We start from the raw sequence: 19,529 nt of genomic DNA, 5'->3' as shown, positions 1-19,529 counted from the left end.
ACTAATGTAACTACAGTTTTAAATTGGGCAAGTACTGGTCTACTTTGTAAATGTAATCTGCAGTCTTTGGTCTATGAGCCTCTATCATCCTGTAGTCTTCGGGGGCATTCACAGGACCTTTAGGGCCCTTTTACACAACTATTAGCGTTAAAAAAAAAAAAAAAAATTATATTATATATATATATATATATATATATATATATATATATATATATATATATATATATATATATTAGTTGGATTTGGGAGAATTTGAACAAAAATCATTCAGCGCAAACATGGCAGCACATACGCATTTCTTCAATACATCTTAGTAACAGAAAAACTGAGAAAAACACTTCAGTTTTCACACATTCATTTCAATGGAGTCTATACTCACACATTTGTTTTCCACTTTCTTCCATCCCATTAAGAAAAAAAACAAAACAGAAAGATAGCTGAGGGGCAACCAAAAAAAAAACTACAGTGTTTCCCCAAAAATAATAAGAGGAGACACTTGTTTAGGGGGTGAGGGGGTGGAATGATTTTCTTTTCACTACATCACTACGTAGGCGCCGTCCGGGTCCCTCTTGCTGCTCTCCAGGAGCTCCAGCAGTCTTCTGTGTCGTCCCCAGTGGTGACAAAGTATTCTCTTCCTGGTAACGTGGGTTGAATACCCCGTCTCCAGCAAGAGATTGCTGTGATTGGCTCAGGACCATAGCCACAGCCTGCACTCGATGAGCCAATCACAGCCATTCAATGTCATTCATTGAATGGCTGTGATTGGCTTAGGCCACGGTCTTGAGCCAATCACAGCAATCTAAAAAAAAAACCACAGCATTAAAAAACGGAAGTGTGCGGATTTTAATTGAAAAATTCGCGTAAGTCTCCTGCAGCTGTAGGTGCCCGTAGGAATGCATTAGCATCCGCAAAACAATTTAGAGCATATGGATGTGATTTTTTTCCTGCCGTGTGGATCGGCGTGCTGTCACTGTGCCATGGGAAATTTAAAAAGTAAATAAATAAATTTGCACTGTGCACAAGTCTGGCACGTCGCCGGAGTGTCCGGACATATCCGCCGTGCTGACGATAGAAGATCCGGCCGGCACAGAGAAGACCCGCGCTGCATCTGGACAGGTAAAAAAAAATGTCTTTTACTGTCCATGTCTGCGGGCACGGCTGGATTCCACTGTGGGATTCAGCTGTGGAATATGTGCGGGCAAGTGGACATGAGGCCTAACAGTGTGATAAGAGTTAGAGTTTCTCAGACAGATACCGCATTCATTCTTGTAAACACAGCTCTGGTTACATCTCCATCTGCTCTTTCTATCAGTAATGCCAGAAAAATACAAAAAAAAAGCGTAGCACTGTGCTTTTTTTTCCCGTAAAATTATGGAAAACCTGGAAAAAACAGAACAAAACCATTATAGACAACGGGTGCCATTTTATTTTTCTTCTTCTTCTGTTCCGTAATGGAACATAAGAATAAAAGCGTGAACATGATTTAACAGAGCTAAATAAGAAAAATACTAGCTGGGCTACTTAATAGCAAGAATTACTCAACGCGCCTGGATTTGGATAATGGCACCGAGCTCAGAGACACACAAACTGCCCCGTAGACATTGAATGGAGCGGCACAGCACATTCTCGACCGATGCTCTATTCACACTCCTCCCAGCTTTAGCGATAGGTGGCGGTCCAAATGGTGAGGTCGCAATGACCAAACGCGTCACCTGTCCTTTAAATAGGTGATAAGCATCCATTATAGGAAAACCCCTTTAATTGCTCCACATACTATAAATAACACATGGATGCCAAGTAGAGATGAGCGAGCATACTCGCTAAGGGCAATTACTCGATCGAGCATTGTCCTTAGCGAGTACCTGCCCGCTCGGAAGAAAAGATTCGGCGGGGGTGAGCAGGGAGGAACGGAGGGGAGATCTCTCTCTCTCTTCCCCCGCTCAACGCCGCAACTCACCTGTCACCCGCGCCGGCAGCCGAACCTTTTCTTCCGAGCGGGGAGATACTCGTTAAGGACAATGCTCGCTCATCTCTAATGCCAAGTATATCCAATATACATTGGAATAATATTTAAAATTTTAGTTTAATCTGATACTACGGTAGTTTCTAAGAAAAAAAGGCAACAATTTATCTTACTTTTATCATCATTAATCAATTAAACATTATTGAATGCCATTCCTGGCCTGGTCTCAGTTATAACAGCTGCTTGTATCAGAGATTGGCACACACTTTTGTATCAGTCTCCACATTATCCATTAGCAGTGCAGCAGACAAAGAGCGCCGGCCCTGAATGTTACTCTTTATGTAGTGATCATTAAGGGTCTCATTCTGCATGCGGAGACGTGGAGCAGGAAACCCTATACACAATCCATGTGCAAAATCAATTCCATCTCCTATGTGTCCATCGCTATGCTTGCCCTCCCCTCTCTTACATCATATGTAGCCACAACCGGGGGTGTAACTATAGGGGATGCGGTTGCATCCGGGCCCAGTAGCCTTAGGGGGCCCATAAGGCCCATCTCCTGCATATAGTAAGCCTAGTAGTATGAATAAAGCATTATAGTTGGGGGCCCTGTTACAGATTTTGCATTGGGGCCCGGAAGCTTCCAGTTACTCCTCTGGCCAGAACCATTTCTTTCACATTGCGGATACGTCCACAAGTAATAGGAATGGGGTGAATTTTCCATGTAGATTAGTGTATGAAACATCTGCAGCAGGTTATAGCATCATGCATGAGATTGTAAGAAATCCTATCCACACGTTACAGGAAATTTCCATGTGGAAATTGACTTGACATGCTGTGGATTTAAAGGGGTTGTCCCGCGCCGAAACAGGTTTTTTTTTTTTTTTTCAATAGCCCCCCCGTTCGGCGCGAGACAAACCCGATGCAGGGGTTAAAAAAGAAAACCGGATAGTGCTTACCTGAATCCCCGCGCTCCGGTTGCCTTCTTACTTACCTGGTGAAGATGGCCGCCGGGATCTTCACCCTCGGTGGACCGCAGGTCTTCTGTGCGGTCCATTGCCGATTCCAGCCTCCTGATTGGCTGGAATCGGCACGTGACGGCGGAGCTACGGAGCACCAGCGGCCCCATTCAGAAAAGAAGACGACCGGACTGCGCAAGCGCGTCTAATCCGGCGATTAGACGCTGAAAATTAGACGGCACCATGGAGACGAGGACGCCAGCAACGGAACAGGTAAGTGAATAACTTCTGTATGGCTCATATTTAATGCACAATGTACATTACAAAGTGCATTAATATGGCCATACAGAAGTGTATACCCCAACTTTGTTTCGCGGGACAACCCCTTTAAAATTATATATTTCTGCGCTAATTTCACCCCTCTGAATACAGAAGAATGAAATCCATTGCAAATCTACAGCAAAATCAATAGTCATCAGATCATTCAAGTCAAATGGTGCGTGAAAAGAAAAAGCACACGAGGATTTACATCTGTATGGGCTCGGTTTTTCCTGGGCTGCCACCAAGTGACGCTGGATTGGAGAACATTCGCCCGAGTCACTCCACACAAGGGCAAAAGATCAGTCGATGAATGAACAAATTGCTCAGTGGTCTGCTGTACAATCCCCACATGTAAACAGGGATATGTGCAGCCAACCAATGACAGCTCTATGGGGACCAAAATATGTTATAGCTGGGACTCATTTTTGAGGAAATCGCTGCCAAAAAACGCAAATTGATTGCAATACATGAACACACCCTTAAGCTGGCCATAAACATAATATTGGATGCACTCTGGGCGATGGCATTCAATCATATCTCAGATTGTTGGGATAAACAAATCAGACCATCAACATGCCAGACTAAATGGGGAGATCAAGGGCAGATGAAAAAAAACCAACTTGTACAAAGTGGCGAATCATATCATACATACATATCTAGTTCCAGCTGACAACGGCCCAAAAATTTCAATATACCAAATAACAGTTTCGGCAGATAGAGTGTCGTTGGCCATCTAGAACTGTTGATTACATATAATTTCAAGACAAGAGTCAGCTGAAATGGTCAAAATTGTCCATTCTGCCCAACTTATCTTACATGTACGGCCTGTTTAAAAGGGTTGTCCTAGGAAGTTAAGTTACCACTAATCCTATGGATAAGTGATCTGACCAATGGTGATCCTAACAGCTGGAACGTCTACCTATCACATATTATTTGATTACATATAATTTCAAGACAAGAGTCAGCTGAAATGGTCAAAATTGTCCATTCTGCCCAACTTATCTTACATGTACGGCCTGTTTAAAAGGGTTGTCCTAGGAAGTTAAGTTACCACTAATCCTATGGATAAGTGATCTGACCAATGGTGATCCTAACAGCTGGAACGTCTACCTATCACACGGACAGGGCTCGAGTATCCTAATACTGGAGCAGTGGTTGCGCATGCACACCACCACTTCATTTATTTCTATCGGACAGCCGGAGATAAAGTGCGAGTCCTCAGCTACAGTATCTCCAGTAGTCCCATAGAAATAAATGGAGCGTTAATGACCACTGCTGTCATTTTGGAACCCCAATTTTTATGATCCGTGTAGGTCCCAGTAGTTAGGACCACCAAGGATCAGATACGTTAATTTCATAAGACTACCCCTTTAAAAAGTACCTTTACACGGAATGACTGTCTGGTACATAAGCACCTGACAGCTACTCCACACACTACTGCCTGACTATCATTCCTGCGCTTTACACAGAAGCAATACTTGTTCAAGTCTATGGAGGTAGAGCAACCGGGGATCGTTACAGCCGTCCGCCAGTCACTGTAAACACGAGTCGCTCAAAGATAGACTGACTCTTGTTCACATGGCCTGACAGTTGCTTGGTTTTTAGTTTTGCTAAAACCCGAGTGACTTCAATAGATGAGCGATTTCTCGTGCAGTGTCCTGTCGGTGGCTGTGCGTACATGGGTCAATTATTGCCCGAATTCGATAAGTCGGGCGACAATTGCCCTGTATAAAAGGGACCTTAAGCATCTTTTTGGAGTTTTTAGAAAAGCAGGACAATAGATGGGAATTCAGAGACCGCTTACAAGAACACCGCGGTTCAAGCTGAGCCATCACTGCGCAATTACAGTCTGAATTTAAAACCACAAGCTCAATAGTTTCCAGCACTTTCATGTAGCTTTTGTTTTATGAACACGGTGTAGTTTATCCTGACACATCCCATCAAACACTTATGGACTTTAAACTTCCAGATGAAAAAAAAAAGTTCTAGCTCACAAGAGACAGCCATTAAAATGCATGGCACATGTAGTAACTGGAACTTTATGGCACAGGCCTTTTGGGAACTATGACTGCAGAGAGAGGAATCGGGTTATCACTTTTAAAGCACTATTCATTTCATGGCACTGTATATATGAAAAGGGGTTAAGTACACAAAATACATAAAAATTAGTACAAGAAACATGACTAAATGAGTGACAGACTGGTACTGAGGGAGAGAGGACTCTGTCCACATGGGCTTACAATCTACAAAGGCAGGGAGAAGGAGACAGTAGGTGAGGGTAGAAGCTGCTCGTATGGTACGGAGGGGATAGCAGGGTTACTGTAAGTTTGGCCTTTTCAGGTTGCTTTTGAGAGTTTTCTAAAGTCGGGGAGAGTCATATATATTGAGAGTAGCAAGTTCCAGATTATGGGGGGGGGGGGGGGGGGGGGGAAATATAGAAATATATAGAAAAATTGTGAAACACACAGGTGTGTGGAGATTACGTATAGGGAGGTATTGAGAGAATAGGTCGGGGATATATGGGGTGGATAGGTTGTGGACTGGAGATTACGTGTGGGGAGGTATCGGGAGAATAGGTTGAAGATGTATAGAGTGGCAGGATGTACATTGGCAGATTAGGTCAGATGTATGAAGAGGACAGGAAGATATGTGTGAAGAGGTACAGTATTGGATATTAGGTCAGAGATGTATGGAGTGGCAGGTTGTGACAGTGTTGAAGGTCATTGGTAATATTTAGAACTAGATTCTCTGGACAATGGGCAGTCACTGAAGGGATTGGCAGAGGAGTAATGGAAGAGAGGCAGATTAGTCAGTCTGTAGAGTTGTGGGTGGATTGAGGGGTAGAAGAGTGTTGGATGGAGGATCACAGAGGAGGAAGTTGCAGTAGTCCTGGCAGGAGATGAGGAGGGCATGCACTATCATCTTTGTTTACACGAGGCTGCGGAAAGAGTGAATTCAAGAGGGTTTTTGAGTTGAGGTGGCTAGGGTTTAGATTTGCAATTCGAAGGTCAAGGTGGAATCAAAGGTTTGACCCAAGGCAGCAGACTTGTAAGGCTGGGGAGAGCATGGAAACATTAGCTGTGATTGATGGGGCTGGTGGTGCGGCTGATTGATAAGGATATTATATGTCCCTGCATTCCACAATATGTACAGACATCTATATAAGGAGTACATCCACGTACTATTCTACATATCAACACTCACATCTATCCACATACATTCCAAGTGCTGTCCTACTTAAGGAGACTATGTAACCCTACACATCAGGGATATAAAGAATTATTTGTGGAGGTCATTTGAAGCTCCACATTCAAGGTATTTGGCAACCTTCCTAACCAAATAGACAAAACTATACAAATCCGTATACAGCATAAACACCACAACAGCCCTTACAAAAAATAGATATACAGTGGGGTATGTTCATATTCTTCAGACAATAATACGGTAAAGTGCAATTGAGTAAGCTTTTAAATAAAGTTGGATCCAGAAGATCCCAACATGTTGCCTAATTGCTCCTTCACACAGGGGTATGCATTTGCGTGCACATCAGCGCTGTGTTTTTGCAGAACTACGCTTTTGCGCTTACCGTCGTATGTTACTGGACTTTTTCAGCCCCGCAAGGCATGTTCATTTGAGTTGGCTAATGAGTTTTGGAGGTGTTTTTTTTTTCCCCAAGCGAAATTACCCAGCATATTATACATCTCCTTCCTTATTGCACGCGAATTTTTGCATCCCCATTGACTTCTATGGGGACCTTTGGTGTGCAGAAAAGTAGAGCATACTTCATTTTTCTTTTTTTTTTGCATAGCCGAAATACACGCGCAAATATGGAAATGTGAACAAACCCATTGAAATCAATGGATCCTAAGCTCTGCATATTGTGCGCACCAATACAACTGTCTAAAGGAGCCCTAAGTGCATGTCAAAAAGACATCCCTTTGGCATACGTTTATTAAAGTCTGTCGGCATATAGGTAGCCCATCACACATATGGTATGAATTAACGTCGTCTCACAATGCATGAAGGGTATTATACGAGACTGTTCAGGGTAGTTAACCTCACATTTTCAAATACTTCTGTGCTCTTTAAGAAGTTGCAAGACATTTTATGTCTATGTTGCACAATGGCAAACGCATCCTGAAAAAAGAAGAAGTTTTACTGGAGGAACACAAAAAAAAAAAAAGGTACAAAATGTGTGTTTAATTATACACGTGTGTAACTGGATAGATGCGTATGTCAAAAAACCCTACCCCTTGCTGCCCTAAATAAAGAGGGACATTCCATGTGCAAGATCTTACAACCTCAAATACTACATGACAAAAGTTACAGCCCATGTGCTCCTTTGTTTCAACCATAGTCATATCAAACTTTGAAACATTTTGTTATTAACAGTCTGCAAACCTACTGAAATCACCCCATGTTGTCCTTACGGGTGTATATGTTTTATCTTAGAACTTTGCTATTTGCAGCAACTTCCAAACCATAAAGATAAATATATAAAAATCACACTGCCAGTGTGGAAAAATATCCCATTCTTGCAAACCTAATACGACTAATTATTGGCTTATACCAGCGCTAGTTCAGTACTTGTACATGGAGTGGTAAATCTCGTTAAGAGGGATTAACCCTGGGCAGATTTAGTTGCCAGTTTTCTACTTTATGGCTCACGGGTAACACATGTGTAGCAAGAAACAAATACATAGTATACAATTATAAAAAGGGCATCTCCATCAAACGCAGAGTTTGCGCCCCTTGCAGTAAGGAAGCCAGCGGTGCACGGGATATAACGTAACGTCAGTATGTCATGGGATATTATTGTGTATACTTATACCCCAGGCAAACAAAGCAGAAAATGTACAATAGCCTAAACCTCTGCAGTGTTAATCCAGAGCTATATGATTCAGCCACTCCGCAAGACAGTATAGTACCACCCCCCTCCTATGAGTTTGAATTGGAAGACACATGGAGACATAAAGGCTACTCCTAATATTTGCATTGCATGGATGAAGCCTGGGCTTACCCCGCAGGTTGCTTTCCTGGCTGTAGGGAGGTGCTGTAGGGGTGACATTGCCAGAATGTGGAGAGATGAGGGGAGAGCGTTCATCAATACCATCAGCAGCCATGACTGCAGCAGCTGCAGCTCCAGCAGAGGGGAGGGAAGGAGGCTGCTTCTCATGATGTGTATGTCACAGGGCTGGCAATCACAAGGAGAAGAGGGGAGGAGACAGGAGAGAAGACGTCCTACCTCCTTCACTCACACAAGAACAACTGTTCACACACACAGTTTGGGGCAGGGGTACAAGGGCATGTGAGCAAGTCGCAGGTTGGCCTAGAAATGGCTGCAAATATAAAACCGTTCCGTATGTCGCGATGTTTCCGCCGCATGTGCATGGATTTATGAAGCCTCATTTAAAGGAATGGGACAATCATTTCTGCAATAAATCTGCCGTGTGTGAATAGACCCCTCAAACATGCCATTCTTTCAGCATTTAAAAAAAATGGAGTTTTGTGAAGTTTTTGGTGACTTTTTTTTAACTTTTTAACACTTTGCAGATGCAAAATTCCTATAGAGAAGCCTATACTAAAAAAAAAATAAAAATCTCCAGAGCACGCTCCACGCCACTGACTCCAAAAACTGCACAGATACTTTGTATGTAGTGTTTTATACTTCACTTTAGAATTTAAAGGGGTTCTATGGGGCCTTTCAATATCGATGACCTGTCTGTGGGGTCCTCCACTTGGGATCTCTGACAATCAGCTGATCATTGGGCTTGCTGTCAGTGCAAACAGTGCTGCAGGCACAGCTCCCACTGAATTAAATGGGAGCTGTGACTGTAGTGCCATACTGGGCTGCTGCAATGTTGACAGCACTATATATTCTTTCAGCGCTGTCCGCACTGACAGCAAGCCCAATGATCCCGAGCGGTGGACTCCTGCCAATCAATTACTGAGGATGGGTCATCTATAGAGATGAGCGAGTATACTCACTAAGGCTAACTACTCAAGCGAGTAGTGCCTTAGCCGAGTATCCTCCCGCTCGTCTCTAAAGATTCGGGGGCCGGCGGGGGAGAGCGGGGAGGAACGGAGGGGAGATCTCTCTTTTCCTCTCTCCCTCCTGCTCACCGCCGCAACTCACCTGTCACCCGTGCCGGCAGACGAATCTTTACAGACGAGCGGGAGGATACTCAGCTAGGGCACTACTCGCTCGAGTAGTTAGCCTTAGCGAGTATACTCGCTCATTTCTAGTCATCTATATCAGGGGTCCCCAACTCCAGTCCTCGGGGACCGCCAACAGGTCATGTTTTCAGGATATCCTATGGTAAGAACACCTGTGGTAATGTCTGAGGCACTGACAATAATTACATCACCTGTGCAACACTGAGGAAATCCTGAAAACATGAACTGTTGGCGGTCCCTGAGGACTGGAGTTGGGGAACACTGATCTATATGAAAAGTCCTGGTGTTCTGCAAAAAAAGAGGTTATTCCTTATCCAGAGGACAGGGGACAACTACCTGATCAGTGGGGATCCAACCATTCTGACTCACAATGATCAGAAGAACAGGGGTCCTAAGCACCCCCAAATGAATGGAGCAGTGGTCACTAATGTATCACTCGATTCATTCCAATGGGACTGCCGGGGATAGCGAACATTTAAACTCAGTTATTTCCAGCAGCCGCTATGTCCGGCAGTCCCATTGAAAGGAATAATGTAGCGGCGTTCATGCTTGACTGCCAATCCATTAGTTCAGGGACCTTTGGGACCCCCATTTTCAAGATTGGTAGGGGATCAGCAGTCCAGGAATCTGATAGTTATCCCTTATTCTGTGGAAATAGGATAACTTCTTTTGTAAGACAACCCCTTTAAACTAAACATCTGACTGCAGTGTTTTTTACCTAAAAAAGCCATTAAAAACACCATATTTGAACCCATCATCAAAGGGGTTGTCCACAGTTGGCTGAACTGCTTCTCCGACTACCCCATGCACACTGTGCACACTATGGATCAGTAGTCTAAGACACTACATGCTGCTCTGACTGGGAAGCACTGGTTAATCAAAGTAGGTGTGGTGTCTAAGACTAACGATGCATAGTCAGAGAAGATGGTGTGGCCATCTTTGTTTCTTCGGGCCTGGAGGGTCACTTGAAAGCCTATCCTTAGAATAGGTGATCAGTAGTTGATCGCTAGGAGTCCACCGCTCCGGATCCCCAGTCCAGTCGTCAGTGCTGGAAGCAGATAGTGCTGTTTGCATTGCAGTGGCCTTGGTTGGTACTGCAAGCACGGCTCTCATTAAATTCAATGCAATACCAACCCGTGCTGTTACAATATAAACTGCACTATCTGCTTCCAGTGCTGTCTGTACTGACAGTGGTGCCAGTTGATGGGCAGGGATCCCCAGCGGTGGTGTCCCACCAATCAAACAATCTATCCTGAAGATAGACCATCTATCAAAAGGAACCTGTCACATTCAGCAGGGAGTCTGACCCACCAGTATCATGTTATAGAGCAGGAGGAGTTGAGCAGATTGCTATGTATTTTTGTGTAAGAAGAGCCATTATAATTTTTCATGTATTGGTTAAATTTCTGCTCATTCTGGGTTTAGAAGTCCAGTGGGCGGTCCTATCAGTGATTGACGGCTAGCTCTATATGTAAATTGATAGGACCGCCCAATGGACTCCTAAGCCCAGAATGAGCAGAAATTTCAATCAATTTCAGCTAATATAACTGATAGCTTCTGCATGTAATAGTATTTGATTGTAAGACTTATCAAATTGGCACTTATTTCTTACATTTTCTAGGCCACTAGACATTATCATATCACTCGTACTATACACCGATCAGGAGATTCCTGGCTGTTTGACTCAATGACCTATCTTCTAGATATGTCATCAGTAGTTGAGGAACGGGGTCCACTGCTCGGGATCCTTGTCCATCAGCTGATGGTCCGGCAGGCTGCACTGACAGCAGATTAGATGTTGTCATCAGTGGTCAGCACAGGAAGTGGGGGAGCTGGCTTCACTCCTATTGAAATCAATGAGAGCGTCATGCTACACGTTCTGATTCTCTTATGGTCAGGACAGGTTGTGTCATCCAGAGGATAGGTCATCAGTTCAAAAACCTAGAGTACCCTTTAATTTGTACAAAATGTGCACTGTGGGAAATAGCACAAGCTATTCTGTAATTATATACTGGAGTACCACTCAGCAGCATTAGTAAATGTGCATAATTTAGTGGTTTTCCTGCAAGACATCCTGAAAAATTACCAACTCAGCTCTGCTACATCTCTATGTGCTGTAAAGAAGCATATTTTATAGTAAAGTTATGCTATTGGTCTGATTGTTTCAAAATCCTTGTATGTTTGGCTGGTCTGAGATGGACTCACTTTAGGGTAGTGGCACACTAGCGTAACTGCGAGTTCAAACTCGCATAGGATAGCACATATACACCCATCTGTCTGCTATCTAATATACATGGACACAGCACATTGACATGCATTGGCATGTCCTATTTCTCATCTGTGAAACAGACAGGAGTCAGAAACGCTATATTTTCTCCTTAGGGAGAGCACCAAGACGGTGAGTGAGTGAGGAGACTCAAAAGGCCATTCATGCTCCTCTGGGTAATATGCAAATAAGGGAGATGGAACAATACCTCCACAGTGCCACCTATTGGAAGGCAGCATCCCTTCAAATCACTGTTAGACTTTTTATACAAGCCTTGTAACAATGACCAGGAATTGAAAGCAAAGCCAGAAATCATGTGCAGACAGCTGTCTAACAGTGATTTAAAGGAATGCTGCCTTCCAATAGGTGGCACTGTAGTGGTATTGTTCCATCTCCCTTATTTACAGACAGGAGTAGGACATAGCATGAGTTTTTTCATACGGACAATTCAGTGTAAATAAATTGATTTGCTACATTACAGAAGGCCTACTGATCCCAGCGTGCTTCACTAGTCCTTTCACTGTAGTTAATGTTGGGGTCCAGACATCGGCTACTGTGGCTGACTGCAAATAGGAACGCTGCATCTACAGAATCTAATTCTCTCACTTCCCGATGTCATAGAAACTTGAAATTTGGCACCAGCATTGATAATATCATAAATAGGAAAAGTTAGTGAGTCCCAACCCGATTATTCAATTCTAAGCGCCAAAGAATTAGCGTCCAAATTTTATGTACAGAATCTAATTCTCTCACTTCCTGATGTCATAGAAACTTGAAATTTAGCACGAGCATTGATTATTTAAAAATAGGAAAAGTTAATGGGTACCAACTCGATTATTCAATTCTAAGCACAAAAGAATTAGCGTCCAAATTTTAGGTACGGAATCTAATTCTTTCACTTCCTGATGTCATAGAAACTTGAAATTTGGCACGAGCATTGATTATGTCATAAATAGCAAAAGGTAATGGGTCCCAATTCGATTATTTAATTCTAAGCGCAAAAGAATTAGCGTCCAAATTTTATGTACGGAATCTAATTCTCTCACTTCCTGATGTCATAGAAACTTGAAATTTGGCAAGAGCATTGATTATGTCATAAATAGCAAAAGGTAATGGGTCCCAATTCGATTATTCAATTGTAAGCGCAAAAGAATTAGCGTCCAAATTTTATGTACGGAATCTAATTCTCTCACTTCCCAATGTCATTAAAACTTGAAATTTGGCACAAGAATTGATTATGTCATAAATAGGAAAAGCTAATGGGTCCCAACTCGATTATTAAATTCTAAGCGCAAAAGAATTAGCGTCCAAATTTTACGTATGGAATCTAATTCTCTCACTTCCTGATGTCATCTATATATATAAAAATGAATGTATGTCTGTCTGTCCTTTATGCATTACTACACCATTCATCCAATCGCCACGAAACTTTGGGAAGTTGCTGAGTACACTCCTGAGAAGATTACTGGCATAGTACAACTATGCTACGATAGGTGGCGTGCGTGCGAGCATCGTCGTTATGCCCCCCAGACAAAGATCGTTTGATTTCCATCTCAAGCACAAAAGCAAAAGGCATTACGAGCAACGGGATGAGTGTTCAACTGCAAGATGATGCATCCGCCGAACGTTTCGCAAGACAATTGCTGGATATTGAGAATGCTGAGGTAAAATGAAAGCTGTGCTGTGATTGGTTGCTATTTCTTATACTGCTGAGGTAAAATGAAAGCTGTGCTGTGATTGGTTGATATATATTATACTGCTGAGGCAACATAAAAGCTGTGCTGTGATTGGTTGATACTTCTTATACTATTGAGGTCACATGAAAGCTGTGCTGTGATTGGTTGCTATATATTATACCGCTGAGGTAAAATGAATGCTGCGCTGTGATTGGTTGCTATTTTTTATATTGCTGAGGCAGAATAAAAGTTGCGCTGGGATTGGTTGTTATTTCTCTTTCTGCTGAGGTAACATGAAAGCTGCGCTGTGATTGCGTGTTATATATTATAAAGCTGAGGTAACATGAAAGCTGCGCTGCGATTGGGTGTTATCTAGATACATAAAAACGAATGTATGTATGTCTGTCTGTCTTCGCAGCAACGCGCGACGGGTAAGCTAGTGCAGGAATAAAAATCCTCATTGGCTCGTTCACTAATTGTTTGGTTTAAATTCTGATTCTTCATTCGTTCTCATTCATTTATACAGCGAATGTGAACGACTGAACGATTTTTTGTTTGAATGAGCCAACAATGTATTGGCCTGTATTAACAGGCTGCCCGAGCGAATGAGCCGGTGGTGACATTGTTTGCTTGTTCAAACGATAGATCATTTGGTGTAAACGGACCCTAAAAGATCCAAAAACACCGAGTCAGCAAACTGTGAAAACAGAAATTTGTGTCAGATTCAAAACTTTTGGCCACAACTGTAGTCAATGGAAGCCATCTGATGCGTTCGGTTCCATTGTAGGACTGATCCGTCTACTGTAGGGTTTCTGTTTTCCTCTTCCTATAATGGAACAGAAACCTAAAAGCAGATGTGAACAGAACCTAAGGGCTTGCATGGGCAAAGTGGCGTTAATGCGAGCTTTCAGACCTCACAGGGTCTTTCATCAAAGCATCATCATTATACCTTGATGAAGGACCCTGAGAGGTCCAAAAGCTTGCATTAACATTATGTATTTTGTTAGCCATTAAAAAGGATCATATCTACAAGATTACTTGGCTTCTCTTACTGAGAACAATTATGCTTTGCTCTACTAGAGTGAGTCAAGGAGGGAGCTGACCTGTGAGCTCCTGCGGGGTCTGCTGAGCGGAGCATTAACAGTGGGCTTATCACTAGAACGACTGTTGGGCGCAGAAGTACCAGATAATTATCCTATGTGAATCGTCCTATGTGAAAGGGTCTTAAGTCAGTCTGCCGTTTCTGCCAGATAGTACATGTCGGTGTGCAGCTGTTCAAGTTTATCTTCAGTAACAATAAAACTTTGAGCAACACGTGGCATGACTTATTTTCTGCTGCTACACGTTTTATCCAATGAAACACCAGCCCGTGGCATTTATAACATAGTATGTTAGGCTGAATGAAGACAATATCCATCTAGTTCAGCCTCTTTTAACCCCCTCGCCCCCTTGTTGGTCCAGAGGAAGGCAAAAAAAAATTCCTTCCTGACTCCATAATGACAGGCAGCGTAATCCCTGGATCAACATTTGAGATCAACAACCTGCTGGTCACCCAATGTCTATATCCTGTAATATCATAGAGCTCTAAAAAGACATCTAGTCTCCTTTTAAACCCCTCTATGGATTTTGCCATCACCACGTCCTCAGGCAGAGAGTTCCACAATCTCACTGCTCTTAGGCCGCCTGCAGACGAGCGGGTCGGATCCGGCGGCGAGAATTCTCGCCGTGGGACCCGACCCGAGAGCCTGCAGTGACGAGCGCGTACTCACCCGCGCCTGGCGGCCCCGGCTCTTTCATGTGCCAGCTGCCGCGCAGCCGGCGCATGCGCAGACCGTAGCCGGCGGCCGGGTGAGTGCGAGCCCCGCACAAAAATAGGACATGCCGCGGTTTGTTTGCCGCGCGAGATTTCGCGCGGCCAAACCGCGGCCGTCTGCATAGAAGTGCGTATTGTAATGCACTCCTATGCAGACTTTCAGCGGCGGAAATCCCGCGGGTAATACCGCCGTGGGATTTCCGCCCGTGTGCAGGCGGCCTTACAGTAAAAAATTCCTTCCTGTGTTGGTGATGAAACCTGCTTTCTTCTAGACGTAGCGGATGCCCTCTTGTTACCGTCACAGTCCTGGGTATAAACAGATCATGGGAGAGATCCTTGTATTGTCCCCTAATGTATATTTATACTTACTGTATTTTTCGTTCTATTAGACGCACCGGTATATAGGACGCACCCCCGTTTTAGAGTGGGAAAATAATTTGACCTCACCCAGGGACAGCGCAGGGTTAGTGCCGGGCGACTGAGCAGAAGAAGCAGCAGAGGTCTGAAAAACCATCACTCCATGTCACAGCGGCGTGTGTGTGCAGCAGGAGGAAGGAAGGAAGCCGTTTGGTGGAGGTGGGGAACAGAAGTAGTACCGGCCGGCACTCACCACCAATCAGAGGTATGTATGGGCAGCAGTAGGGAGGAGAGAAATCTTCTGTCTGATCGCACATTTGTTCGTGCGATCGCGAGTTTAACGCACAATCATGCTAACTAAATAATGTTCGCGCGTTAAATTCGCGATCACGCTAAAAATGGCGATCGGAACAAACTTTCGGCACATTCGCTCTATAAGACGCAGCAACTTTTCCCCCCCGCTTTGGAGGGGAAAAAAGTGCGTCTTATAAAGCGAAACATACGGTAGTTATTTAATCGCCCCATAACTGTCTTTTTTTCAGGGTAAATAATCCCAATTTGGATAGCCTCTCTGGGTATTCTAGTCCTCCCATTCCGTTTATTAATTTAGTTGCCCTTCTTTGAACCCCCTCAAGCACTGCAACATCTTTGCTGAGCAGCGGTGTCCAGAACTCAGATGATTAACAAATAATTAATAAAATTAATTTATGAATCAATGAAATGTAACACTCAGAACAAAAACTGGTCTAGCCATAGACTCGGACTAATCAAATACATATGTTACCAGTCCACTCACAAGGTAAGCGACTTACCCCACACGGAGCAGGCCACTCAATAAAATGGCCTAAGCCTCACCCCACCAAAAGCCAATTCAATCATTGCTTGAAGATTCAGTTTAAATATATCCAAACCAATGGCAGAAAAATGCACACTAATGTACCAAATGCACACTTAATGTACAGGCCGGGTGCACGCCCCTCCAAATCCACATGTGTAAAAGAAAGTCTCCAAACAAGGCATAAATCTGAATATTAATTTATTGACCCTTTACCTCATACGGTTCAAATACTTCAATGTGGGCCATGATTACCACATTAACCTAGGTACAATTTCAGAGAAGACAAGGAGGAAACAAATGTTGGATACGGACCAAGCTCTTCTTAAGCTCAAATGCTAGAGTGATGGTGCCCATTTTTCCTATGTCATTTCCTCCTAAATGAAAAATAATGACATCGGGGTCAGGAAACATTCATTTGTAAAACTGCACCTATCAAACCTTCTCAGTAAAGCTCTCTGATACTGGACCAGAAAATTCGGACTGCCGCGGCATCCAAATAAAAATTCACACCGTATGATCTTTCATCAGCTCTCCATTGCGCCCAGTGGATGAATGAATGGCCAAGGATCCATACACTGCTACCTGTAAATTCTGGCACAAATGGGGAAAATGTTAGTAACAGAGCAGATCAGGTCTTACATAAGGTTTAAAACGGTGAGAGGACCATCTATCCATCTTCTTGATCATTGGCGCTGTCCCTATAGCAGTAGTGGCCACCTCAACACAAAAAGAGTGCGAAAAAAAAACATGGCCTGCTATACCCAAACGACTGGGACTTCTAGCCAGCACTGCTCTAAATAAGAACTGTGTTAAATGAGACAAATCTTCATGAGCTAAGGAATAATAACCCCCCCCCCCCTTTCTGTTGGCCTCACCCCAAAATACTTGGACACCATACCTACCAGACAAATTTCACTGCCCACCACCTCAGCAACTCGCAGCCACCTGCCTCTACCAGCTCTATCTGTCTTACAGAGTTGGGAAGGAAAAACAAAAAATATTTAGAACAAAGGTGCAAATGAAACAATGCAAGGCCTGACTTACGCCACTTGTTTATGTAAAGGAGCTCACTAATTCTAAATGCCCCGCAAAACACGCAACAGAACGCCACGGAGAAGAACATGGCTTCAAACGAGTTCTTACAAAGCACACACATCACCCTGCAAAGCCGTGATAGCAGATGAGGAGAGATTGGGCACCTCGCATCAGCAAGTAATCACCCTTCCGATAATCCTCTATCTGTTTAACTAAAATACAATCATTAAAAAAACTAATATTACATATCTTCAAAAAGAAAAAAACGCCCGCAAGTACCTTTTGCACAGATGCATCTCTACTAAAAATACAAAAAGCCTGTAACCAGGTATTAAAGTAGGTGCAATGAGACGCCTCCTTCTTCCTCTGTTTTATCGGCTTTCTTTTCCAGCTTAGAAACAAAGTCCTTAGAAGCCGGCAACAAAGACAACATATCAACAAACTCCAACAGACCTCTTCCTTAACAGACGAAGACAGCTGGAAACCCAATGGGGAAATGTCACATGGCAAAACCTCCTTGTAACATGTCTCCACCATCCCTCTGGACTAGGAGCAGCATGCAACGAAAAGAATCCCCACTATCCCTGGCCAGACAGGTGTCACCAGACAGGCAGGCATCAGCATTGCTGCACAGTGACAGCCAGACTGATGCTGAAACAGAAGACCCGGCTCCACTTTCTTTGGAGGACGATGAGGGCAAGGACCCATCGGACAAAGGGCAGAGGCAATCAGTTGGAGTTGCTAGTTGTCCACCGATACTGTCTTGAAAAATGGGGCAAAATTAGGGGCAATTTAGCCAGGAAAAAAACCCACAGCCTGACGGGTCAAAAGGGCAGCTCTATGCTGCTGATTATAATCCCATGTGGATCCCTCCTGGTGGTCCAGGATCTTTACAGCAAACCCGCCCTATGTAGTCTGATCCTGCACTCATAGGATATTCACTTCAACTGGACTGTCGGAGATTCCAAAGTGCTTGAAAGTGCTGGCTGTTCCATTGAAATTAATGGCATAGTGGCATGCGTGACCACTAGAGATGAGCGAGCACGCTCGGATAAGCCAGTTACTTGAGCGAGCCTCGCTCTTCTCGAGTAACTGCATTCTTGTCCGAGCGTGCTAGGAGGGGCGGTGGGGAGCGGGGGTTGGCAGGGGATAGCGGGAGAGAGAGTGAGAGAGATCTCTCTCTCCCCTCCGCTCACCCCCAGTGCCCCTCCGAGCACGCTCGGACAAAAATGCAGTTACTTGAGAAGAGCGAGGCTCGCTCATCTCTAGTGACCACCATAGCCAAAATTTTGGCTGGCGCCAGGATCACTTTCTCTGGATCAGTGGGGTTCTCAGTGGTCAGAGCCCCACAGATCTCAAGTTATCCCCTACCCTGTTACTTAGATGGGAATACCCCTTTAAGTCTATGTTCACACGCTGTTTATCCACGTTAGATTGTTTCCGGTGGAGTCGCCTCATAAGCCATGGTGGAAATCTGTAAGGCTTCCTCCACACGAGCGAGCGTAGTTTCAGGCCGAGAAACGCAACCCAATATCACGCTCGCCAGTGTGCGGTTTTTTAATGTCAATGTGAGCCGTTTTCTGGCAAAACCCCCTCCCGTCACTTCTGTGAAGTAGCGATCCTCAGCTTCTGCGCATCTTCACACAGATTTAGCCCCGTTAAATGGGAAAAATCAGCATGCGGCTTTTATGATGCTGATTTCAAAAAAATACATGCTACAAGTATGTAAATAAAGAACGTCACACACAAAAATGCTTGAAAAAAATGCACGTAGCATAAAAAAAAAACACTTTTTTCCTCATATGCTGCTTTGGGCAAAACGCACAAAGTGTATGTAAAGGAAGTCTTGAAGTAACTTATTCCTATCTGCTCCATTAATATTTTACAGTGTAACTTTTCCACAAGCCTCAATAATAATTCCCTTCTTCCTCCATAATTATGATTTGCCCTCACCTAAAATGGCCTCCCAAGGTGTTTCCCTAAACTGGACGTCAAATGATGACGTTTCCAGTCCTCCTTCCCAACGGCGATCCAACGTCACGTGTGCAGAGTGAGCCAATCATGAGAGCGCTGACGTTTAGCCAATAGAAGAAAGCTCTGGCAGTTCGCTGATTGGTTGTGTTG

At 43.9% G+C, this 19,529-nt stretch overlaps 1 protein-coding gene across 1 annotated transcript in view; it reads right to left on the bottom strand.

Moving 5' to 3' along the window:
• Positions 1-8,391, bottom strand: part of PIP4P2 (phosphatidylinositol-4,5-bisphosphate 4-phosphatase 2) — a 50,267-nt gene extending 41,876 nt beyond the window's left edge. Inside the window, exon 1 of the mRNA XM_066578428.1 lies at positions 8,264-8,391. Within this exon, the coding sequence (XP_066434525.1) occupies positions 8,264-8,366 (103 nt within the window). The 5' untranslated portion in view covers positions 8,367-8,391. The remainder of the gene's footprint in view (positions 1-8,263) is intronic.
• Between the last annotated feature and the right edge of the window lie 11,138 nt (positions 8,392-19,529).

The sequence above is a fragment of the Eleutherodactylus coqui genome, chromosome 9 (genome assembly GCF_035609145.1).
Source record: "Eleutherodactylus coqui strain aEleCoq1 chromosome 9, aEleCoq1.hap1, whole genome shotgun sequence".
NCBI lineage: Eukaryota > Metazoa > Chordata > Amphibia > Anura > Eleutherodactylidae > Eleutherodactylus > Eleutherodactylus coqui.
The sequence above is the reverse complement of the archived record's forward strand: the minus strand, read 5'-3'. Positions and strand labels throughout refer to the sequence as shown.